The following is a 25,733-nucleotide window of genomic DNA, read 5'->3' as shown; positions in this document are numbered from 1 at the left end:
AAATGTTAGCTTGCAGCATTGTGTCTCAGACACTGTAGTAGAATTTATAACTGCAACCCACTTGTCAACATCTCTTTTCCTCAAGGAAAAGGAAAGAAGTTATAGATGGCTTATTTGCTAGATTTCGAAGCATGAACTCCAAGTCAAAAATTTAATTGCAATGAAGTAACAAGATTGAGCGATCAAGATAAGTCCCATAATCATAATTGAGCAAGATATACTAGCCGTACAGCTTGGTGAACAATCCGTACTCAAACACAAGAATAGACAACGATAACAGTATATCTGATAAGGCACAAAGGCAATTTATTTACAAACTGAAAGTCAAAAAATAAAATTGTCAACCATTTCATCAAGTTAGAAAATAAAATTTTCACTGCATCTAACGCTTAAGTGTGCTATATGGTTTCTTTCTATAACAACCAATGAAGAATCTAGAGGATTATTGCTGACCGAGTAACAATCTAATGGACTATGTACAATAAATAGGACAAATTTACAATGTCAAAGAATCTATAAAAGAATCAAACTTTGCAGCTCACCATGCCAACAGACGACTATAATTACATGGTTTTCTATGTCTAAAAACTTCCAAGCACCATATATTTACACATGTACAAAATTACCTTCCTGCCTTGCTTTGATTTGAATGAAATGTTTGATTACTCCTCAAGCCATAAGCCTGTTACCGAAAAAAAAAAGAACTAGGGCATGTTAGAAAAACAAAGATGATGCAAATATATTTGAACATAACCGTCAATACCTCAATGGGCCTAAGTCACAAGTTCTTTTCTTTTTCTGGACAAGGGTTCTAAACCATATGGTTTAATGACAAATCCATTTTTATCATGGTTACCAGGGATTGATATATAAAATGGCTGAATAGTGCAATGTGGAAAATCACTAATGACAAATTAATAATTAAAAGTATTGCTTGCTTTTTTGCCAGAAAAGCTTATAAAGCCTGAACTTTTAAAAGGAATCTATATCAGGGAATATAAATTCTAGAGACGTGGAGCTTACCTTAATGCAGGAAATTTATTTTGGATACAAAGAGACATCTAAAAAATAATCCCTTTGTCGCAAAATCTCAGATCATTCTCTTTGTTGCTGCGGAAAGCAGTTCTTAAATAAGTCAACTGTGACGTTGTCTTCTGTGAACAAGAATAGAAAAAACTGGGAACTGTCACAATCTAACTCAGTAAAGTGGATAAGGAAAATAATGGTAATGTAAACAAATGGTACCATAAGCACTGTCGTTTAGCTCTGATTTCGTGCCTGATTGGGACCCAAATATTTTTCCATTGATTCTTTCTTACGTTCAGGATCGAGGCTGCAAGCATAAATTGTCACAGTTAACTACCTTAGTTCTATTTATCTTGCTTCTGAGATAATAATAATTTTTTTTGAGGAAGTCAAGATATTGATAAATGAGTACGATGTTGACTTAAACCATCAGATTACCTATTTCTGAAGCCAAGAAAAGCACAATGTACAGCACTAGCACAAGCAGAAGCAGGAAGAATGGCAGCTGTTGGAACTGCCTGAACAGCAGTTGCCAAAGCAGACCCAGCACTGGCTCCACGCTGGTACCTCTTCAAGGGAGTTTGGACTAAAGCGGAAGCTGATTTTCCCAGGCCATTGCTTATCCTCTCATAGGCCTGACAGATTTTAAGGACATCAACATCAATTTTGGAAAAAAATTTCCTTGAGTATATTTTCTAGCTAACAAAATTGACCATCATTGCAGACTCAGATCCCAAGCATGATAGAAAGTTTTAGACTGAAAAAGAATGCCAAGAAGAATTAAGAAGATATTCAAAGAGAAGAAGTGAGCATGAAGCCGTATGGCTAAAGAGTACAAACTTCTTATGATCATAGATAATTGAGTGTAGGGATGACTCTTGTGTAGTTTAGAACAACTGACCATTCTTAATATTCCTGGCAAAGAAATATGCAGGTATGCATGTCTTTCTCCCCAAAAATGAAGCAGTTACCAAATAATGAGAAGGGTATGTTATTCAATCACATAAACACATATGTGAGGTATGTTAGGATACTCACCTGTCGAATACCTTCTTGGGCATCTCTTGGCTGATTATATCTTACATTTGCCTTCGTTGTTGCAGAAGGCAATGATAGAGATGGTGGAATACTTGTAACAACATATTCTGCCTTGAGCAATAGGTCATGAAACCCTGCTGCCAAGTGGACCCCAAGCCCAACAGCTTCAAGAGATATACTCCTAAGAAATGCAATAGTACCTGGGAAGAAAGTAATCCACCGTTATCACAAAAATCAATATATCAAATATTAATACCAGAAACAGAGGCTAAAACTAGCCACAATAATGTGCATTAGAAACATGACTCATCAAACCAAATATGGTGAGATCCTCATATACATAATGACTTCACAAATAGCTTTATTACATTTAAGCAGCAACAAAGTAAATAGAATTGTTGACGCAAATTTGCCACTTACTGAAACAAACACCAAATATTCCCAAGCAGATACTCTAAAACCAGCCTAGTGAACATAGCTCATCAAGCTAAATGTGGTCAGATCCTTCTATTCACAATGATTTCATAAATATACTGTATTCGATTTAAGTTGTAACGAAGTAAAGAGAAAATAATGTATATAATGGCATATTCATAGGTTCACCATGTGATGCGTAGACCAAAATATCGGTCATTATGCATAAAAAGTTATGTATTCAAATAAATAAAAATTTCTGGCTCGCATTTTACCTCTTTGCAACCCCTTTAGTACCCTCTGATCCTTCCTGTAGCTTGCAACTGGCAAAGAAACCAGCTTTGCAGCACCATCACCAACAGCAAAAAGTGATCGAATGGTAGGGATTCCTCGTACAATCTTATGAATCTATATTATAATACAGGTTAAAAGACAAACTAATAATCATGAAGAATATTTGTCAGGCCAAAAGATCCTCAAGAGGTAATAATAAATGCCACCAAAAACCTGATTTTGTGAGATGTCTTCCAGCCATTCCCCTACTATTGTTTCACATACATTGCCCCAGCCATAAATGCCAGCAGCATGAACATGTTTGAGTTGGAGTTCAATCCCCTGTGCAAAGGTTTATTTTAGATAAAAAAACTTGTTTTGACAATTCACAAAATGCACACGCCGGGAACAATCTTGTATATTACCTTCCAAGGGACAAGGTTTACTAATTCTACATATTTGCCAGCACCTAATGCCGCTAGATCAACACGGTGGGGGCTGTAATCAACCCGAACAAGAAAAGGCCAAATATCAAATTTCTGAAACAAAATTTCACTTGATCAGTAATCTTATAACCAGAGTCCAATCCCAATGCAAACAAAAACTGAAATCCTAAGTCCTATTTTCTCTATCGCCATAAATGCACAGTTTAATTGAGCATACGATCCTTTATAATATGAGAAAGTTCATCCTCAAGAGGGTACCATTCTATTTTTTGTGTGATTTACTAAATCGTTTAGGGCATAATTACAAGGTATATAAAAATCTGTACTCGTTGGGTAAGTGATAAACAATCCAGGACAACTAAAATGGAAAGACAACTGACAAAAGTAGGATAGAAGAGCATCACCGAGCAAGATCACGTCATGATTTGTTGTTGAATATTAAAATGAACCATGCAAACTATTCATAAGAAAGCCATTTGACTTAAAAATAACATAACACAAAGCAAAGACGAAAAGACAATAGCAGCTTGCCATCTTTTCTATAACAGGGAATAACATAATCTTTATTCAGATAATTTTACTAAATGGTCTCCAGTTCCCAGATGCTCATCTGAGCAAACATGTACATGTGATAAAAAGACTATGCACATAAAACTCGAGATATAAGAAATCCAAAAGCACTTAGGAAAGATTTTACTCCTTAAGCAACATCAAGTTATCCTACTTGCCTGAAAATAAGGGAGCAATGCCTCCTCTATGACATGATGCCCGGCAGGATCAACTCTCTCTGTCAACACTAATTTTGAAGCACCTGAATCTTGAGCACAACCAGAAGATTGATCAACTGCTAAGCTCTTTGGCCCAAAAAAGCTTATGAGAAAATCAAGCTGGCTTTGATGAAGATGCAATAGCATAGGAAGGAATGCAATGCGTAACCTGAAGAAACAAAAGAGATTCAGCATATCCTCATATAGTAAATGATTAAAATTTTATGATATTTCTTTAAAACAGGCTAGAGTCACAAATAACCTCAATGGAAAAGAAAACAAAAGGAACAGAAAGGAAACAAAATACATGGTCAAGACAATTAAACTATGAAGGGAATAGATAAACTTTCCTAAGCTATTAAACGGGAACCATTTGCATCTGCCCCGCGAACAGATACTTTGGAACAGAATGATTCCCATTTATTGGTTCACAATGAGAAGAATTCATCTTTTCTTCGGAACAACAAGTACTGATGTTCCATCTAATTTTATTTATCAGCTACCAATCATAACCATGCAAATTAGCTTCTCCAAAGTGCAATCATCATCTTACTAGAAAACCACGTTATTAAAAATAATATCCACTCGTGAAAAAAGTTGAAACCAAATAAACTTGACTAATTAACAGCCAGAAGTATTCAAACTTCATCAGGAGGGGAAGCATTCACAAAGTGAATGCTTATTACATTATACATACCGATACTCCTCAAGCGGGATTAGTGGATCTGGTCTGACAGCATCTATATCCAGCTTGAATGCTTTTGAAAAGGATTCCCTAGGATGATCTTTCGAATTATAATAACCCAATACCTTCCAAGACAAAGAAAACAATTCTAAATCTCATGCAATACAAAAAAGGTAAATACCTAATTTCTTGATAAAAATGCCAAATTCAAACATTACCAGTTGCCAGGGTGCAGCCTTGCTCCTATCATAAAGATGAAAATCCTGGATTGAAAGAGAAAGCTTTGATGAACATATTCCACCAACAGGGAAAAGGTCATATTGGCATTGCAACCCAGACAGTTCAAGCTCAAGGCATACAGTTGTATCCCTTCCATGGATATCTGTAGAGCTTTCATTATCCTTCTGCGAGTCATGCCAATCAGAGCCAGCATACATTCTCCATATAACATTGACATTCTTAACAAGTACTCGTCCCAGAGCATTTCCAAAATCATCAGGTCTTGCACCCTCAACAGATGAAGTCATGCACTCTTTAACTTTTGTCATGCAATTTAGGTCACTTGTTTTTGAAATATGGTTTTCTACAATTCTAAAAGAGGCATCCCCATACCATCCAGTAGTTCTTCTCTCAAGGTCTCCATCCCCAAGATTCCGATGTCTTCTTGACAGTTCCCTGCCTGCAGATAATTCTGATAGAGGACGTAACTCAGATAAACAATAACTTTCTATCAGTTCAGGCGAACAATCATTTTCTAGGAATGATGTTTGACTACTTTCCACTCCTATGGCAAGTGCAGATCCATTCACTGATAGATTGTGCGAGAAAATCTCAGAAGTATCAAAACTTAGGTTACATGCCTCCCCAAGAAAGATTCCATCTTGTGATGCATGCAATTTTGAGTCTGAGGAATCAAATTGACATGTCTGAGTCCCATCTAAATTGAATGCATCTTCACTTATCTCATCCATGAGTCCAATTACTCCAGATTCCCTCTTAGCATCTATACTTGTATTCAGCATTTGAGAAGCTAAATCATCATTAAAATTCCCAGCCTTATCATTGGAATCATTCCTCTCCTTTGCCTGCTGAACATTATTCCATCGCGTCTGCAAGTGTACAATTGTTTCCTCCACATTAGGAGCATATAACTTTTGGAGTTGAGCACCCAAGCGAATCAGACCAGAGGTGGTGTCATTGCATGTTTCAACATAAATGTGAGATTTGGAACATTCAACCTTCCAAAGAATGCCATTCTCACAATTTGTTCTTAAAGTTGCTTCCACAAGGGCCTCCCTAGCAACTTTAACATAACCATACTCACAAAGATACTCTACACTGTAAGTACCACCAAGTCTCTCAGGATCTGTCACTGTACAAAGAAGAAGACCCAGATCTTGCACTTTAATTTTGTAATCACCATTTACACAATCTGCTGCAACTACATTGGAAACAGTCAAGGAAGATGCAGCCAATAGACAGCCAACATATATTTCAGCACTAATTTCTTCTTTGACATTTGCAGGACTAAAGTCTGAATCAAGAACTTCACTGTGGAGCAACAGACTTTTAAAGTGGGGCTCATAGCTCAATCCAATATCAACAAAGTTAAGAATAAAAGAAGCACCATGTGGTGCATCGGAGCACCCTTCCTGCTGGTGCTTGTCAACTGCTTGATCAGTTTCAGGAGATGGCATATTGAAAAATGACGTTATTGCTTGCAACCAATCCAAACGACCACCAACTGCTACAATTGTACTGCACCTAAGAGTTACAGATGTGTAACCACGGGAAGTTTCTGGCTCCCATAAGTGTACAATATCAGAACCAGCCAACCTAGACGATAATGCATTTGAACCTCCTCCATCGCCACGTTTAATGGTGGAGTTGCTACATGAAATCAGAAGAAACTCTTTATCCCACACTCCAGTGACGGAACCCCACAATTTTCCTTCTCCATGGGCTAACCAAAAGAAATCAGCACCACAAATACCTCCTATATTTGAGACAAGTAGCAAATCAAACTTCTGAACTATAAGTTTTAAGCAATACCACGACCCAGGAAGTTCATTCTGCAATAGATCATTTGTATTTTCCTTGTTTTCTAGTCTAACTAAAATTTCAACAGAATCACATTCCAGAAGTATTGATGTCTGATTCAGAGAATATTCCTCCCTTCCACTGCTTTCATCATAAGCAGCAGATGATAACCTACATTTCACATGATCTATAAGGGAGAGCAGTTTAGCATAATGTGAACTGCCTATATGGATTTTAACAGGAAACAGACGAATGTGCAGGAAAAAAGAAGAGCTGAAAATTATCTCTTCTCGGGTTAGCGAGTATACATCCTCTGGATCTCTGGTAGCAGTCGTAATGGCAAACTCGTAACCTTTTCCACCGACTTTATTTCTATTTTTGGAATCCCCTGAAGTAGCTAGAGACTTGGCTTTCTCTGCAACCCATGTACCAGTTACCGGACCCTCTTGCCAGAACATGTTAATGACAGACAAACAAGCACTTTCGTTGCTGACAGATAAAACTTTATGAGCAGAAAGTTTCCTCAGTGAACTGCTGGAGTTATTTTCAACATCGTCTTCACATGCGGAAGTGACCAAGTAGATGCTAAGATTACCAACATTTAAGTGTAAAGAATGCATGGCTGATGGAGAGAATGTTCTTCCTTGTGGACACCCATCTAAAACCGGACTACCCTGAATTTTTTCCTTTGAAGTTTTGGATGATGCAAAATCAAGAGCAATAAATTGATTCCAACAAAAGCTGCCTCCAATCTCTTTGCCACTCTCAAACGGGAAGCACAGAATTAAACGTGCATTGGGGATTGATATATTCCCCCTAAAACTGTCTGTTGAATGCAAGGTCCTGATTTGGAGGTGCCCATCTCCTTGAAATGGATCATGCTTCTCCCTACATCCCTGATCCAAAAACCCATTCTTCTTACTGCTTCTTTCAATAGATTTTCCAACTTCCTTGAAAAGGTTCAGCAACATATTTATCAAATGAAAGTTCAACCAGAATATGAATGGAGGCAGATTTAATGAAAACAATGTTGGTCTCCTTAAACTGCCATCTGATAATCGGGAGTCAATAGTAACCTGGCACTGGGTAACACCTGAGGATCTCAGCAACAAAGTTTTAACTGCATTGCCCTTCTTTCCAGATAAAAATGCATCAGCAACTAGCCCACTTAATCTGTCTAAATCAGGACCTTCAGCAGAAGAGGGAAATGGAGGGAGAGTATCCTCAACTTCAGCTTGAAGATTCTTAATCCAATACGTTTCACACTTAATATCACCAACACTTCCTTGAAAATCAAAGTTCATTACGTCATTTTCACTGCACAGATAGTGGGCAACCTCAACATACTTCATCGTTCCTTCCAAGCTCATTTCCCAAGGACGTACCTGTTCACCTTACCAGGTGTCTGAAGTTAATTTAGTGCGAAAAATACTAAAAAATTAGGGAGCAAAAATCTCCAAGGACAATCATTACCTGCATGGCAACAAAAAGGCCTCTGCATTCTGCAGCCACATAATTAGCATCCATAACATCATGTGCCTGATCGCCGTCATCATGAAAAGAAAGCACAATTGAAATTCCAGCAATAGTTGCCCTGAGATCGGTTTGGATATGCTGCTGTTCTGCAAGGAAGCCAAGGAAGAAAGTTATTAAGTGGGAGCTAAAAATGTTTCTCATCACACAATCATAAAATTTTATATGTATTTATACCCCCTATGCACTGCTGGAGTATTCTTGAGTTAAGTGTATATATTCAGGCTTATTGCTTCATTGCCGTACAAAGCAATTATTACATCTTAAAGCCCATAGGTATCGATATTCAAACTCTCAAAATGCTAGATAGTAACTAATAAAAAATTAATCCCTGAAGAAGAAAGTTTCTCAATAAGTTATACATGTACATACCAGAAGGAACATGCAAAGATCCAGAAGCCAGGCTAGAAGCAGCAGTAATTGCAGTGAAAACAGAAGATGTCCAGTTCCACATCCCACTGCTTCCTAAAGCTGACTGACAACTTCTTATTCCATCGAAACATTCAAAAAATTGATCCATGCTACACAAAACCCAATATGAATAAGTATGAGCTTTATTTGAAATTATAATACAGCACTCTGGTGATATTCCAAGACTTCCTTTAAGTGAAGAAAATGGAGTAGTGAGTTGTAAGGGGATCAGAATTGAATAGCATAATGCTTTAGTCAGATGCAAGGTCCAAATAAACTAGGTGGAAATTCAAGTACGATTGTTCTTCAATCCAACATTTTAGGAAAAGTAATTCAATTTTAATCTAAATATCTATAAATAGATCAAATTCAATCCAAGTTTGACTTGGAGGAAAAATGAAGCTTCAAGTAAAATATTTAACTTTTTTTCCTCATTCACATAATGTTTATCTTGCGTTTACTAGAAAGATCCATCAAATATATTTCATTCTCAGAAAATACTCAATGACCATAACAAGCATAAAAGCAAGAAACTTTCTAATCTCTGGAAGGAATTTATAAAGAATGAGAAGGTCCAAAGGACGTCGGGCTACCTACCTTGCCCCGAAATCAACATCTTCAGTGCCAACATTCTGCTTATAGCTCACAGACCGTGGTACCCAATCATGTATAAGGTGTGACCCAGGCGGTGTAGTTCCAGTTACTAATTCTTCACTATTTGGAGCATACAAGTTAGTAGAAATGGTACCGCCAATATGTACATCTTGGTTAGTAGGAATCGCAGATGAATGGAAATGAGAAGCTGAATTGAAATAAACTGATTCAGCTGTCTTGCAAGATGTGTGGGCCCTCCCATCATTAGCAAGATTCTTCAATACTTCCCATGAAAGCAAGAACCATTTAAGTATGATGGGTTGAAATCTTAGCTTTAACGGATCAACATAAACATCTGCGTTAATTCTGCGGATATCTAAGGAACCATCATTCCAAGGTATACTCAACTTTAGGCTCCCTGAAATACCGCCTTCCTTCCCCACAGCGATTGGAGTTGCTGCATTTGACGGACAATATCCGGTAAATTTTTCGTCAAGAGATGTTCTACCGTCAACATTATCCATTCGGAGAAGTTCAAGTATGGCTCCTTGAAATTTTACAAAGTTCATAAGTTTACTTATGCCAAGGAAGCTCTCAATTTTTGAACTGTTACTTGAACTAGATTCTTCTGACACACAAGTTCCGCACTCTATTTCTGTTATTCGTAGAACCAAGGTTGTGCAAGTAGCCGCTTCTGTTTCATCTTTCTCTAAATTTGGATCAAGAGCAACAATCAAATTTTTTATCTTCACGTGGAAGCTTGTAAGAAACCATTTTACCATCTTAGCAATTGTCTTGACGCCCTCATGGACATCAGAGGACGTAGATGTAGTGGCACTATCCAGTGCATCATGCCCAGGTTTTCCCACATCATGGTGTATAGTATGAGGACCATCTTGACTGGTGCTACAAGTTCCATTGCCACTTGATGAATTACTTCTGAGTCGGGGAGCAAGAACAACTTCAAGTTCATCCACCTCAACTTGACAACCTTTGCCCTTCCAAGGCATTCTAACTAATAAGGAGCCGATCGAACCCTCTTTTATAATCAAAGACGCTGCTGCACCTAGCTGGAAAACATTACCATATGAACACCATATAATTATCAAAAACATATATAGCAAACTAAGAGAGTCATAATCAGAATTAATGAACAAGAAACATAAAATCATTTTGGCATACAAAAGTTGGGCCACTAGGGGATGCACGTTTTGACTTTCTTCTAAAACCAGCCAATAAGCTTGTTTTTAGAGAAAATTAAGCCATCCAAATATCTGTAAGCTCTTTGGTTTATAAGCTCTTGCCTTTTAAGAGAAAAATAAGTATTATTAGAAAATTAAACGGAAGCACATAAAGATGACTAGATATCCTTGCACAACAACAAAAGCAAAAGGAAAGAGAGAAAAGAAAAGAAAGCCAGCAAAATACAAAAAGAATAGCCGGTCAATCCGTACATAAAATAGACAGAGAACAATCTTTAGAACGCCCATGCAGCTTAGCATGTTCAGATGCAAAAAGGGACAACAATCCCAGTCTTTGTAAGTTCTAGGCTTAAAAATCAACATAAAACTTAAGCTCTCCATATCCTTTTATTTTAAATTTTTAGTTTACTCTTAAAAGTTAGTTGATTTTAAAAAATAATAAGTAGCTGGTAACAAGCTTTTACAATAATGTTCCTTCATAATTGACCAAACTCATTGTCTATCCAAATATTGCACTGTTTAACACCTAATGGAAAAAGTTAGTATGCAAACACTATTTTCCTGCAGATCAGAAGATGACAGTTTTTTAATAACTAAATAAATAAATATAGGCAAAACATATTTGACATAAAATCATTTCTGTGTGTTGTCTCTTCCTCGTGACTTGTTCAGGCTCAAAGCTTCGTACATTCTTCTGGCAACCCCATTGCATTGGTCAGTGAAACTTCCATTGGGTGACCACAAAATTATCTATGCTTTTTCGTTCATGAACCATTAGAGGAATGAACCAACCATCGACTTATGTTCAACATAACTCTTTTTTCTATAATAGAATTCACCTCCAGATAATGTTTGCATTAAACCAATGGCTCATGTCAACTCCTCGCAGAACACACATTTAGTCTCGTTTCTGGAAAGCAGAAAACACAAAATGAAAGTGCAGGTTCTTTTGCTTATTCTTTTCTGCGGGAAATTATCTAGTAAGCATACTTCCAGGTGCAGAAAATACTCTTTCTGTGGAAATAAAACTAACAATAAGAAAGCTCAACTCAATTGAGCTCTGGGCCTAATCAACCCCCTCAAACTTATAACTCCAATCGAAAAAAGTCACATTTCCAACAGTTTCATCAAATACAATAACTCTGACCACATTTTCTCGAGTACGGTAACAAAAATAAAGAAGTTAAGGAAGTAGTTCCACCGACTGGGATCTCCCAACTAATATTCAATTCCTACTTCTTGTTCAAATTTTCCAACCAAAACTTTCAGCTCCAAGTTGCCGAAAACTACATAAACTGCACGTACCTTTTCATTCAGGTAATCCACGTTCAGCGCAAGATCACTAAGCTGGATGGTGCCATCGCTAAGCTGCACGTCGAGCTGATCAAGGTCAACTTCCCCCAATATGAATTTCCCCAGCTTCTTCTTCAGCAAAAATTTGCAAACCCTCTTCAGCGCCCACCGCGAGAAGATGGCTTCCGCCGACCTCGCGATGTTCCACGGGAACATCATCCTCCTCCCTCGCTTTCAATGAACGGAAAGGTGATAGAATTGGGAGGTTGAATTGGGAGGTTGAATTGGGGGGAATTAGGGTTTGCGATACGCAATTACGGCTCCTATATAATAGGCCTGCGGCTCGTGATGGAAGATTATCGCTTCCATCAAGAGCGGAATCAGGGACAGAGAGTTTGAATTTGAAGCAATTGAGGATTTGATGTGAATACGAAGGCGGCTGTTGTCTGTGTTGGGGTGTGTTTGGCGCTTTTCTGCAGATGTCGTCCTCCCAATAATAATATGTTTTCTAAATAACAATTACGTAAACTTCTTTAACTGTTTCGAATAATTTCTTCTTCTAAAATCTATATCTATTTCTATATGTATATATATATATGTATGTATATGTGTGTGTGTGTGTGTGTGTGAGTGGGATTTCTTATGCGTTAATTATTTTATTTTTGAAATATATATATGACTGTATATTTTTGAATGATATATAATTATAATTTTGTTAATTCATGTAGAATAATTATAATTAATTAATTTTTTAATTAATTACGTACAAACAAACATTAATCTTCTTTATTGACCATATACACGTTAATTTAAAAATTAAACAAATAAAATTATAAATCACAGTGCATTAATTTCAAACACGATAATTAATTAAAATATAATCATATAATAATATTATTACACTAACATTTTATTTTTATAATTAAAATAATTCAGTATATATTTATTATATACTATTATCTTAAATGTATCGATAAGTATAGTCTATATTATCGTATTAATTTTATTTTAATATATTTAAAAATTATTTTTATATTTTAAATTATGTTATCAAGTTCTGTCAAGGCCGTGTTTGGTGTTTCTGAAAAATCAACGAGCATATTCATGGGTTCCTTGAGTCTCAACCATAGATGCCTGTATCTATCACCTTTGATAATAGTGGAGGAAGATACGAGTAACTTTGGATTTTAGAGTTTTGTCTATAAATTCATATTCAAATATATTACATGTAAATTTATTTAAAATTGTAAAATATATAACTTTATATTAAATTTATATAAAATTATAACATATAGTTTTAATTTTCATATAAATTTTACCGTTTGTCTTACATGCGTGTTTATATATATATATATACACATATATATACACGTGTGAGTTTATAAAAAAAAAAAAAGACATATTAGAATTATATCACCCGGCAAGGGAATATTTCTTGCGTCATGTTTATTATGCACGCAAGAATCTGACGTGATCATTAAATAATATTTATAAATATTATATTATTTTATATGTTATTTTTTGTTATTTATTACTATCGATTTTATTAATAAAAAAATAAATTTTGTTGTATATTTGAGTGAGGCTTTTTTTTTTTTTTTGGAAATGTGAATTTGATTATTAGATATAGCATGCGGAGAGTAAATTTTGAAATGTAAATTTAATGTAAATATATATATATATACTTAAAAATTTTAAATGCTAACAAATAAGATATGAAAAATTTAATGTTGTGAATTAGTAGGATGAAAAACTTTATTGTATATTTTTTTATGGAAAATAAAAGATATATTTATATTATTATCGTAATATGCTCGACGTCTATACAAAATTAAAAAAAAATAAAATTAATCGACTAAAAAGAAAAAGGGCCCAAAAAAATGTACTTATTTATATAATATTCTATACACTAATGGGCCTTACTAAGTTTCTCATGCTTTTTTGGCCCATTAATTTACATTTCCAATATTGTATATATATATAAATATAGAGATTATTCAATTTTATTTTTAATGAATTAAATGTGAAAGATATTTTTGAGTATTTATGGCATTAATCATGGTTGGTTGATTAATAATGAGAAAAATAATACAACATAACACCTAACCTTTTGATTCGTTAAAATGGTGTTTATTTTTTGCCTTTTTTTTTTTACGATTTCGGTATTGATAAAATCATATATATATAAATTTATTTCGAATACTTAAACATTCTCAATTTTAAAAAAATAAAAAATATATATATACCAAAATAACAGGATGAATTTTAAAATACTATTTCTGCATCTCTCTGATTAAATTTAATCACATTAGAATTACTTGTTGATGGTTGATCGAGTTTGATAAATTCGCTATCTGAATAAGAAATTTTAATCATGATAAATAATATCAATTATTTAAGGTCTATCTAATGTATCTATTATGGTTATTTCGTACGTAAAATAAAATATATATTTATAAAATTTTTAAAAATAAATAATGAAGAATGAATATTTATAAAAAATAAATTTTATCAGCGTAATAAAATTTTAGATTTTTTTTTAAAATTTATATAATAAAAATGAAGAATGAATATTTATAAATAGAGAAGAGGCGTCATAATGGCAATTCCAATAATAGGGAAGAGCAATTAAAGGCTGCATTTGCAATAATACGCTGTGGATAATGACCAATCGGCAAATGGGTCAGAGAGAAGATAGGATACTGCGCAGGCTCACGCAATCATCGATGGACCGCTCCGTCTACGGCTCGTCACTGAAATCTGAATACAGTTGCATTAATTATGAATATACAATATTTTAAGAAAATAATTTAATAAAATTTTAAAATAAATTATTAAAATTTTATATTTATTTGATTACAATTTAATTAATCTAATTTCTTAAAAAAGAATTTAAAAAGAATTTAAAAAATACGAGTAGAACTAATTAATTGACTTAATAAATTAATAAAAAAATTTAAATACTAAATATAATTTAATTAATTTAGCTTTTTTTTGTTAGAAAATAAAAAAAATGAATGTGCATTATGAACTAAATTACAATGAAAAATATATTAGAAACTAATTTATAATAATTGTCAAATTTTGAAAATTAATTTAATAATTTACCAAAATTGATGACTTAAATTTAAATATATGAACAAAGACTGAATTGTAAATTTTTTAATTTTATTTTTAATAATTTTTCTTACTAAATACAAAAAAAAATTACAATATTTAAATTATAATAAAACTAATATTTTTTATTTTAATTTTCAGTAAGAATCGAAGTGATTCAAATAAAAAGTATATATTTTTTTAAGCTAGTAAAGCAAAATTTTTGTTTAGTTATAAAAAATTAAATTAAAATATTACAACTGTAATTTTAGCATACTATATAAATAAATGATTTATTTCAGAGATAAGGAGAAAGGGCAAATCCGTCATTTCCTTAGGATGGAGCGGTAAATTGTGTAATGAAAAGACCAGATAAATCTCCCCCCTCCAGGAAGTCGTTAAAAATAGAGCGCCTTGTCTTCTTCCCATTTTTGTTTTTGTTTGGCTATTTTCTTCTCTGCTGCTGATTCCAAAGGAGACCTAAACTCCGGCAGAGAAAAATGGAGCTTAAGCCTGGTTTATCAGCTGTCGTCACTGGTGCTGCCTCGGGGATTGGTAAAGTTCTGCTTCCTCCGCTTTCTGTAGTAACTTTTGAGCTGAAGCGCTTATTAAATTGCACGTTCTCATTGATTCTTATGGTTGCATACGTGAGTGTTTTGTTATTGACAGAGTTATTATTATAATTGAGCCGTTTATTGAATGGCATGTTTTTGTAGTTAGGCTTTGATTTCGAATTAGCAGGTGGAGTTCTTGAACTTGGATTATCACTATCATTAAGTATTTTTTGTAATGTGTTGATTTTGATATGTATGCATATATATATATATATATTACATGTAATAAATAACTCAGAAAGTGAAGTAGGTCGGGGAAGATACATGGATGCATTTTTTTTTTTGAAAGAACTAGGGATCATGACTAAGATTGCTACAAAAAGGACGGCTGCTCAGAGTTTATGATCTTTGAGATTTGATATTGATTCATTTGAGGGAGTTTTCGAGTTGACCGTTGCTGCTCTAGTTTTTCTTGATAGCCTCACTCAAACTATGGTTTTTAGCTACTGTAACCAGTCAAATCCAACGAAGCACATAAGCAAATTTTAAAACTATAACGGCTGCAATTATTGTCTAATTTCCAAATTTTAAATTTTATGGAATGATTTTTTCATGTTTTGTTGGATGATATGTAGGTAAAGCACTTGCCTTGGCTCTTGGAAAGAAAGGAGTATTTGTGACAGTTGTTGACTTTTCTGAGAGGGGAAAGGAGGTTGCAGACCTCATTGAAAAGGACAATGCCAAGTTCCACACGGGTTTAAAATTTCCATCAGCTATGTTTATAAAATGTGATGTGACTAATACAGGTAAGTATGAGATGAAGTACTTCTCAATTTCATCTTATTTTCATTTGAATTGGCAAATAACCTAGTCCAAAGTTCTGAAAGATAACCTATTGCTGATTATTCTACCGATCAATGTTTTGAGTAATAATGTCTTAATGCAGAGAAGCTTTTTGTTCAAATTTAAAATTCGGGGAAGTCCATATACTGTTTTGCAACTATTTGTTCTTCGTACATTCGTAGTGAGTGTTAAGACCACCGTGTTTTGAATAGAGTTCTTGAAAGTGATCCGCTTACCATGGGCTGGAGAAAAAGAAAATGGTGACCCATGTCAGTAGCGTGTATCTTGATTAGAATCTTGTCTCATATATATTTAAGTACTTGCACTTCACCTTTCTGTACTTTTGGTTCTTTCCTGGATTTGTAAGATGGACATCGTGTTTTTTAGGTTCTAGTCAATCAACATATGTTAGCTGTCTGATCCAGGACAAGATTGTTTACTCGGATAGCATGTTGACTTTTCTAGTATGAACAGGGGATTTAACTGCTGCTTTCGATAGGCATTTAGCAATATATGGAGGTTTGGATATCTGTATTAACTCTGCGGGTATTGGCAATCGTATACCGTTCCGTAGTGATGAAACAGATGGTACCACCTCATGGAAACACACTATAAACGTGAACCTGATGGCAATTATTGATTGCACTCGTCTTGCGGTATGCTCAAAAATTAACTTGCTTTCAATTCAAATTCTTACGATAAGTTCATTCTGAATTTCTGCCATTGGTAGTATCTTGGGCAGTCTTGAGGGGTTTAGTTATCTGGATGTGTTCTCTATGTGATAAATAGGAATTTAGGAACTGGTTAGACTCCTTGATTCGTGCGTGATTTTAAACTCATGAATATGGGTAATTTATGCTGAAAAAATAGGAAATCTTTCATAAATCGCTGATCCTTAGGGCTTAATTCTTAATTATTAACAATATTTGGTACGTGTAAGAAATAAAAACGTCTTTGAACAGATTAAGGCTATGCGAGCAAAGCAGAAGCCTGGAGTAATTATAAATATGGGTTCTGCATCAGGTCTTTATCCAATGTATAAAGATCCTATCTACTCTGCCTCCAAAGGTTTGCCGTTGTGTTGCTCATCATAGCAATTTTATTTTCTACACTGTAATATTCCATTCTCATAGATTTTCTTTCACAGGTGGTGTTGTTCTATTCACAAGGTCGTTAGCTCCTTTCAGGCGTCATGGAATTCGCATCAATGTTTTGTGTCCTGAGGTAAGTCTTTAATCTGGAACACTCTGCATATTTCCAATGATCAAATTTTTGCCGATTATTTTGAGTTTCTGTTGAGGTCATTTGGTCATGGTTGTCTCTCTGCTAAGTACGTGAACCTTGAAAATTTCCACCCGTTTGAACAGTCAAAAGCATGTGGCATGCGCATAACCATCCCATGAAATTTTCACTGGGTTGCTTCAAGGTGGACCCGCTGGAGTAAACAGGATTGTTTCTAAAGTGAGATAATTGTTTATAATTATTAGATTACTAATAACGGTGAAGGTTAGCCAATCCATAAAGTAAATGATCTCATATATAATGCAAAACAGCTGAATAATGTCTTGAAAGTAGAATGTAAATAACTCAACATTTTTCTTATTGGCACATCAGTTTTTATGTTGAGTGTCATTGACTGGAACGGATAAAAAGTAAATGGTAAGGGGCTATTCCTTATTTGTGGTGTTGCTCTTTTTCTTTTTCTTTCTAAAAATATCTATATTAATTTTCTTCTTCTGTCATTACTGTTTCTTGCTCAGCAATTCCAACTTTTATGAAAGAGAATCTTGAATAACTTAATTATGTCAGCAGAGCTTATAACTTGTGTCCAAATAATTTGTATTTTGAAATCTAAACTTCTTTGGATGGATTTCACCAGCCACCAATTGGTCCAAGCATCTATTTTCATTGTCATTGCTGTCTAAGTGTCGAATTTAATGTAGCACTTGCTCAGTTTCTAAATGCAATTTTTTCCCCTCCTGGTCGCTGTTTCTTTTAGGGGAAGGATAATTCAAATTTATTCACAAGTTTGCCTTCTATTTCTATTTATAACTGACTTAATTGTTTTTTTCTTCAAATAAACTGACTTAAATTGTTTGATTGCTTGCATGTGCTATTTATAAGCAATTCTTATGTTCCATCTTTCAGTTGAAGATGTTTAAATATGAATTTTGGATGCAGTTTGTCGAAACTGAGATGGGCGCAAAAGTAGAGTCCAAATTTGTCGATATGATTGGGGGATTTTTGCCTATGGACTTGGTGGTGAAAGGTATGTCTAACCCACAGCTGGACAACTATTCAAATAAGTTTCAAGTGTGAGCCAGACAACTAAGCAAATAAGTGGCAAGTATGCTGTCTTGCATCTTTACATGTTTAGACCGAAAATGTGCACTTAAACTTGAATTGTTTCTAGTGGTTGATTCCCGTAGAAGAGGGGGAATGGTTTTGCAATTGTTGGGAAATCTCTAGCATGCAAGTTCTTCTGGAAAGTACCAACTTTATCTGATAGAGAATTTAAACTTTTGAAGAGGTTATTTCATAAATTTTTGAACCTGCAATGCTTATTTTGTTTGTGATTATTATGCCATCACATCAATCTCTTAACATGTGCTTTTCAGCTTAATGCTGGCGTGGACAGAGCAGGTTGATTGACCTTCATCTTTTATCTTGTCATATGGGTCTTACAGTTATCTAATCTTATAGGTGCTTTTGAGCTCATTACTGATGAGACAAGAGCTGGTTCATGCCTCTGGATTACCAACCGCAGAGGCATGGAGTATTGGCCTACTCCCATAGAAGAATCAAAATATTTGATAGATCCTTCAAGCTCCAGCAAGAGGATCTCACTGAAAGCTGATCAACATCTTCAACTTCCACAGAATTTTGAGAAAATGTAAGCTTGAATGTATTAAAAATTTGTTTTTCTTTGTTTTGAAAAATAAAAGTGCAACTGCAAGCATATACCTTAGCTTATTATTATCATTATTATTTTTTCTGTTCCTTTTCATACTTTTGTTTGGATAAAAAGGAAGAAATTACGCAAGAAGAGTTGGATAATAACAATGCTGTATAATGACTGTGGTTGGGTATTGGTAATGAACTTTAATTTTGAGTTAACATGTAAGAGTTCGCTCTCCTTATTATCGGTTTATTAGTCTGTTAACTTGGATGTCTGTTCTTTCAATTAGAACATGCATTAGAGTCTTCCATTGCTTTCTTGCGTAAACACAAAGGTTTGTCATGACTCATGATGCTAATATTGTTGATATTTTCCTTGACACATAGTTGTTTCTTGGTGATATCAATTGTAGTAACCTTTCTTCAATTTTGTTTCGTGCATTTGGAGCCAAAGTCTGTCTCTGCCTTCTCATTCTCAAAAGTAATTTCTCAAGTTCAAGAACATATTTGTCATGAAATAAATTTTAAGGTTCAGGAAGGAGTAGACAGAAGACTAGGTGATACTAAATCATAAATGTAACTTATGGTTGGATGGACCGTAACAAAACCAAGAAGATGAAGTGCATGAAAATATCGGTGGCAGCAAGTGCTCCTGTGCCATAAAAAACAGTTATAACTGAATTTTCTGTACTATGTGCTTGTTCTTATGACAGCCGAACAGAGGTGTCAGCTTAGGTTTAAATATTCGTCTCATGTAACTCTCTCAGTTCATACTTCATTATGGTATTGGCTTGAAAAATTTATTAACTGTTGTTTTTCTCTACTAATATCTCAGAGAGGCAATAATACAAATTTCTTTTCCTGTTTATGTCAATCGCATTCTAATGATTATCCTGGTTATCTGTAAATAAGTTCTTTTAGTTAATACTCACTGCTACTTGTTGGTTTCTTCTGTTTAGAGTTGTGCATACCCTGACTCACAACTTCCGTAAAGCTACCAGCATAGTGCAGAGGCCATTGAGATTACCCATTGAACCACATCAAGTTCTTGTAAAAATCATCTTTGCTGGTGTGAATGCTAGTGATGTAAGTTTGTGGTTATCTAATTAAGTATTTTTCAACTTTATCAAATATCATCTCTTTATATGTTGTTCTCTTCCTTGTTAAGTTTAATGTTTCCAAATTCTAGCCTTACCAGTCTTTTACTGTTGGACCAAGTTTATTGTTCAGCTAAATGACATCATATATCCATCTTCCCCAACCCCCACAATCCATCACCAAGGAACAGAAAAAAGAACAATTAAAAGATGGCCTCAGAGACAAGCTCCATGAGGCATTAGTGGGCTGGAAAGCTACCTAAAGCGTTGGCATGTTGTACTTGCCTCTGTTGCGCAATTATTCTTCATTATTGTCTATCTTGATCCGTAGCAGTTGCAGAGTAGCTGCAGTTATCTTTTAAGCATCGACTTGGGGTTACAAACTGTTCTTACTTAGTGGCAAGCTATGCGGTAAATATCATTGGTTTCTGGAGGGTAGAAAATGACTGAGTCAGTGGACTTTTAAGATTCTTAGTAACTTGTATTAAATATTTCCCTCAATTCTTTCATTTCCGCAATCACTGACCTGAGTTAGCCCTTCATTCTTACTGCGGGTAATGGGTAAAGGGGTAGAGGAAACACTTGGAAAGAAAGGAGATCATGATTTCAAATTTTTGTATATCAATTTCTTTTTCTGTAATTATGTATAGTTACATGATATTGGGAATTTTGTTCTTTCTTTCGACTATTGGCTTACATACATCATCTCTGTCCCCTGCCCTGACACTCCAAGCATAGTTTATGCATGCCTCTTTTGTCTGCGTCATTCATGTGCATATGTGCATGTGTTGTCCAACAGAAATTTTTTATGTCCAGGTGAATTTCAGCTCAGGTCGTTATTTTAGTGGCAACAACAAAGACAGTGGTCCCAGTCTTCCATTTGATGCGGGATTTGAGGTGCAGTAAGGCTGTAGTTCAATAACCTCAATTTATTTGGTCTATCCTGTGGTTTAATATTTTGTTATATTGACGCCAAGATTGATGTTCATATCTTTTCTATGTTGCAGGGAGTGGGAATAATTGCCGCATTGGGGGAATCTGTCCCTGATTTGAAAGTTGGCAGTCCGGCTGCAGTAATGACTTTTGGAAGCTATGCTGAGTTTATTGTTGTATGTTAGACCCTGAAAACAAAATTGATTGGCTTTTGCATTATTTGGCTTTACACCGTCAAGTTTTCTAACATTCCCTCATCTGTATATTTGTATCAGTAAATAAAAGATCAATTTGGAATTTTCTACATTATTTTAGGTATCTTCCAAACATATCCTTCCTATTGCAAGACCAGATCCAGAAGTTGTTGCAATGCTTACTTCAGGACTAACGGCATCAATTGGTTTAGAAAAGGTTGCCCTCAAATTTTTAATGAATGAAGCAGTATACTTCTGCATTTTTTTGTTTTAGTTTAGGTTATTTGTCATCCTGTTCCGCAATATAAATTTGTGTGAATTTTATCTTTGTATTATTACCTTTGGTACTGATTGTGTCTTGTAACATCCTTTCTATACTGTACCTTTCTTCTTTTGAGAATGCTTTTCTCTAATGGCACTCACAGGCAGGACAGATGGAATCTGGGAAAATAGTTCTTGTCACTGCGGCAGCAGGAGGGACTGGTCAATTTGCAGTCCAGGTATAATTTACAATTTGGTTGTGGTTCTTTGGCTATCTCTTTACTCCACCATCTGCATGGCAATTATTTTTGAACATTTTGTTCAGGGTACTGACTTATCTTTTATATTGATAGAATATAAGATATATCTGTATTTTTCTTGTTCTTATCCATATACAGAGTTCTTTGTAAGTGTACTTCTCTTGTGTATATATACAGTTTACTTGATGAAAGTTCGGAGTAATTCATCGAAAAGTTTACATATATGAATTGTTGGTTTTCATCTTATAATTTTCCATTTTGTGCTATATTCTTCCTGCTAAGATGTCTTTCAGTAATATAAACGGCCACTTTGTCAACAATTCTATTCTTGAATGACCATTATGTGCAGCTTGCAAAGTTGGCAGGAAATAAAGTAGTTGCAACTTGTGGAGGTAAAGAGAAGGCTGAGCTTTTGAGGGAACTTGGAGTTGATCGAGTCATTGATTATAAAGCTGAAGATGTCAAAACTGTAGGTATCTTGAATTGTTATTTTCCCTTCCTTTTTGTTTGTCTGATACTGAGGCCTAGAATGACAATGAAAGTGGACCTTTACTTTTATCTGTTTGATGTTGATTGACTTTAGTGAGGGAGAATCACTTTCTTCAATTTGTTATTAGTTCGATTTCCTTCATTTTCTTGGCCTTCTGAAAATATTTGCGTTAAATAAGGTGCCTACGTGTCCAACATCTACCCTTGTCGTATGGTTGTCTTCCCTAGTAAAGGCATCTAACAAGCATGCTTAAGCTTAACAGGGTGTAAATAGATTTTAAATGACTAAATATTGATGGAGTACCAGTTTTAGTGTGTTTTATCTATTAAATCAGATCCCTCATGTTTCAGAAACATGTCACACTTCTTCGGTGAGGTTATTTAGATAGAAAGAGTGTGTTTTTGTTTTACTTGTTCAGTCTCTTAAGGTTGTGCATAACCTAAGATTTGATCCAATATATATTCCACGAGTCTATTCTCGCTTGGTGAAAGGAACCAAAAAAGTTTACTGCTCATTGAATAATTCAACTCATTGTAAGCTTCCATGGTTTGGCCTTTTAAGTTTGCTCGACAATGCAAAGTGTGCTCAACATTTCCAATTCTGTCAGGTTCTGAAGACGGAGTTTCCCAAAGGCATGGACATCATCTATGAATCAGTTGGTGGTGACATGTTCGATTTGTGCTTGAACGCATTGGCAGTCTATGGACGACTTATTGTGATTGGCATGATTTCCCAGGTGCTCTCCTAATCTGCTTCTGTCTAATTTTATGCTATTTGCAAATAGAATTCATAAATCAGTGGTTCTGGAGTAAGAATATAATTCAACCACATATCATAAATAATAAGCCTGGTTCTAGAGTTACTGGTAACCAAATAATAGAGCAAAGGATCAGTGGCTGTGCAGATTATAAATTTTGTAGGAGGTGCGACAATGTTTATTTTCAAATCTATTTTATGGATAAGGATTGTTTCGGAAAAGACAACACTGTTTTAAGAGTATAAAATACTGTCTACTGCTTGTGTCCAGCTCAAGAGCATCAACTTCTGTATAACTTACATCTTTGACTGAATTTGAGGCAGAAAAAAAAGTTCTGTGATCTTTAGTTTTTAAAAATACAAATTATGTTCGAAAATTTTCTAAAACACAGAATTACTGGCTAGAATGTTTATCGTAGCATCTTATCAATAAGATAAAGTTTTTACAAGATGATATGATGAGTCAATAATTTATTTCGACTCCCCATCAGGAGATATATACTTTTTCTTAGAAACCAGATTTGATCTATGTCATGACCACCCCATCATTTTGGATCTATCTGCAGTTTTGAAGAATAAAATTGCTACAATATCTTCTATGTTCACTTTATTCTAACCTCATAATATTGAGATTTTTATCATTTTCAATTTCAAATATGGATTGATGACTATATAAAAGAACATATTTGATTAATTTCTATAATATCCTACTTTTTAATCTCAGTATCAAGGAGAGCATGGATGGAAGCCATCAAATTACACTGGACTCTGTGAGAAGATTCTAGCCAAAAGTCAAACAGTGGTAAGTACATACTAAGTGACGAAAATTTTACTCTTATATCTGTAACATTATCCCCTTAGAATTTATGGTCACTTTTTGTCATGTTACTGGGATGTTTATATCAATTTTCTAGTTAGAAACTTACCACAATCTATGTTATCCTTGGACACATCTTTTTTTGGAAGTTTACAATAATTTACCATGAAGCTTTTCTACACATGATTAAATCTTAACTGTTTTGTGGATGGCTTACTGCATTCAGAAGCTGCTACAGTTTGAAGAAAACTGATCTTATAACAATACCATTTTCTGATAATCTGGAACGATTTTCCATATCCAATTACGTCAACAAAGACACATCTTATCTAGTTAGAACCTTTCTTTTTTTTAAAAAAAAAAAAAGAACCTTGTGCTTCTTTCTGGTCTTACTTTTAAATGACAATTGTTTCAGACTGGTTTCTTTCTGGTACAATATAGTCACTTGTGGAAACAACATCTGGACAAACTATTCGATCTCTACTCTGTGGGAAAGCTGAAGGTAATGCAATACTCATTATATGTTAGATATCTTTTACTTGCCTCCTTATTATATGAGTTTGTCTGCGTTTGTTTTAGATGCTTTTTCAGGAAAAACTTGTATTAGAATTAGCATTGCCACCTTGTAACGGATCAGCATTCTATTTGTCTTTCTTTCTCAATAAAATTTGAAACTTTAATGTTCTCTTCTTTTATATTTCCCTCTCCCTGACAGATTCTATTTTTTCTAGCGCATAGAAATTTCTACATTGAATTGCAATTTGGTAGTAAGAAAACCGTTATTTTCTTATGCATATATTTTTCTGTACTTCAAAAAAGTTAGGATTCAGGCTCCCTCACATTATTCATTTCCTCTTTTAATAGATTTCCGTGGATCCCAGAAAGTTTTGGGGCCTCCAAGGTGTTGCTGATGCTGTAGAGTATCTCCATTCTGGCAAAAGTTCTGGCAAGGTAATGCACAACATCCCAAAGAGAAATTACTACGACAAACCATTTACTTCATTTTGTTAGCCTGTGCTAAATTTTTCCGGTGTGGCCTGGCTCCAGTGTGTTTACTCCTACTCTACTTAATTGGCAGGTTGTTGTTTGCATTGACCCAAACTTCGAGCTTCAAAAGGCTAAGTTATAATCTCATGGAGATTTTCTGAATGTGCTTACAAGGAAAATAATAAGATAACAGGATTAAGCATATCTGAAAATGATAATAAGGAATCATGGGAACGATTATATGACTTTCCTCCAGCATAAGGTGAATTTACTCTGAAAAAAAAAAAAAGAAAAACACAGGAAAGAAATAATTTGGTTATGCCAGATTATCTTTAGCCTAAATTGAAATGTTTTTCTTTTCCCCTGAATCTGATGTGAAATAACTTGTTGTGGTAAGTTAGAGGTTACAAAATTGATTGTAAGCAATTTTTTTGAGAAAAAAATATATTTCTTCTGTGTGCATATTAATTTTGTGAATTCGTTTTCTATAACATTCTCCTAACTGTAACAACAGGTGCAGACGCTGTATATGCACACACGCATACAGGTACAAACAAACTCGTTCACATGTGAATATAGTTTGCTTATTGTTCTTGAGAATGCTGTATCATTTTATCCAATTGTTTTATTGGGATTCAATCATTCAACAAGATTTAACATTGGATTAAGCTAATGCAGCTATTTACTGGAATATAAGAGAATTTGACAACAAATGAATGTCGTTGAATCTTCCTATGTTTCCTATCTGTCAAATCACAGACTCCTAGCTTGATCTAGAAATCAATTGAACTCTTCAGTTGGATACACAACTAAAGAGGATTTCCC

At 34.5% G+C, this 25,733-nt stretch overlaps 2 protein-coding genes across 3 annotated transcripts; one reads left to right on the top strand and one right to left on the bottom strand.

Annotated features, from left to right (window-relative positions):
• Positions 1–284: 284 nt before the first annotated feature.
• LOC110813687 (autophagy 2) lies at positions 285–12,264 on the bottom strand. 2 transcript variants are annotated; one of them, XM_088221858.1, is made up of 15 exons: positions 11,735–12,264; positions 9,231–10,297; positions 8,595–8,743; positions 8,163–8,311; positions 4,868–8,074; positions 4,662–4,774; positions 3,926–4,133; positions 3,177–3,290; positions 2,986–3,093; positions 2,754–2,886; positions 2,065–2,264; positions 1,465–1,661; positions 1,246–1,333; positions 1,024–1,151; positions 285–682 (listed from the first exon to the last, which is right to left on the bottom strand). In XM_088221858.1, the coding sequence occupies exons 1-13, from the start codon at positions 11,939–11,941 to the stop codon at positions 1,261–1,263; spliced, it is 5,925 nt and encodes a 1,974-aa protein (XP_088077984.1). In that variant the 5' UTR covers positions 11,942–12,264; the 3' UTR covers positions 285–682; positions 1,024–1,151; positions 1,246–1,260. The 2 variants fall into 2 exon arrangements, with proteins under 2 accessions (XP_088077984.1, XP_088077983.1); XM_088221857.1 differs by having other exon boundaries at positions 1,024–1,154; positions 11,735–12,263.
• Positions 12,265–15,217: 2,953 nt separating this feature from the next.
• Positions 15,218–25,370, top strand: LOC110813745 (ARP protein (REF)). The gene is made up of 18 exons (XM_088222239.1): positions 15,218–15,373; positions 16,008–16,178; positions 16,690–16,871; positions 17,178–17,283; positions 17,363–17,439; positions 18,397–18,484; positions 18,919–19,108; positions 20,073–20,199; positions 21,027–21,107; positions 21,218–21,319; positions 21,459–21,554; positions 21,763–21,837; positions 22,208–22,327; positions 22,956–23,084; positions 23,829–23,906; positions 24,337–24,423; positions 24,786–24,872; positions 25,000–25,370. The coding sequence occupies exons 1-18, from the start codon at positions 15,319–15,321 to the stop codon at positions 25,048–25,050; spliced, it is 1,902 nt and encodes a 633-aa protein (XP_088078365.1). The 5' UTR covers positions 15,218–15,318; the 3' UTR covers positions 25,051–25,370.
• The last annotated feature ends 363 nt before the right edge of the window (positions 25,371–25,733 follow it).

The sequence above is a fragment of the Carica papaya genome, chromosome 6, assembly GCF_054855325.1.
Source record: "Carica papaya isolate Zhongbai chromosome 6, ASM5485532v1, whole genome shotgun sequence".
NCBI classification, from domain to species: domain Eukaryota; kingdom Viridiplantae; phylum Streptophyta; class Magnoliopsida; order Brassicales; family Caricaceae; genus Carica; species Carica papaya.
This window is presented reverse-complemented; position numbering and strand designations above follow the sequence as displayed.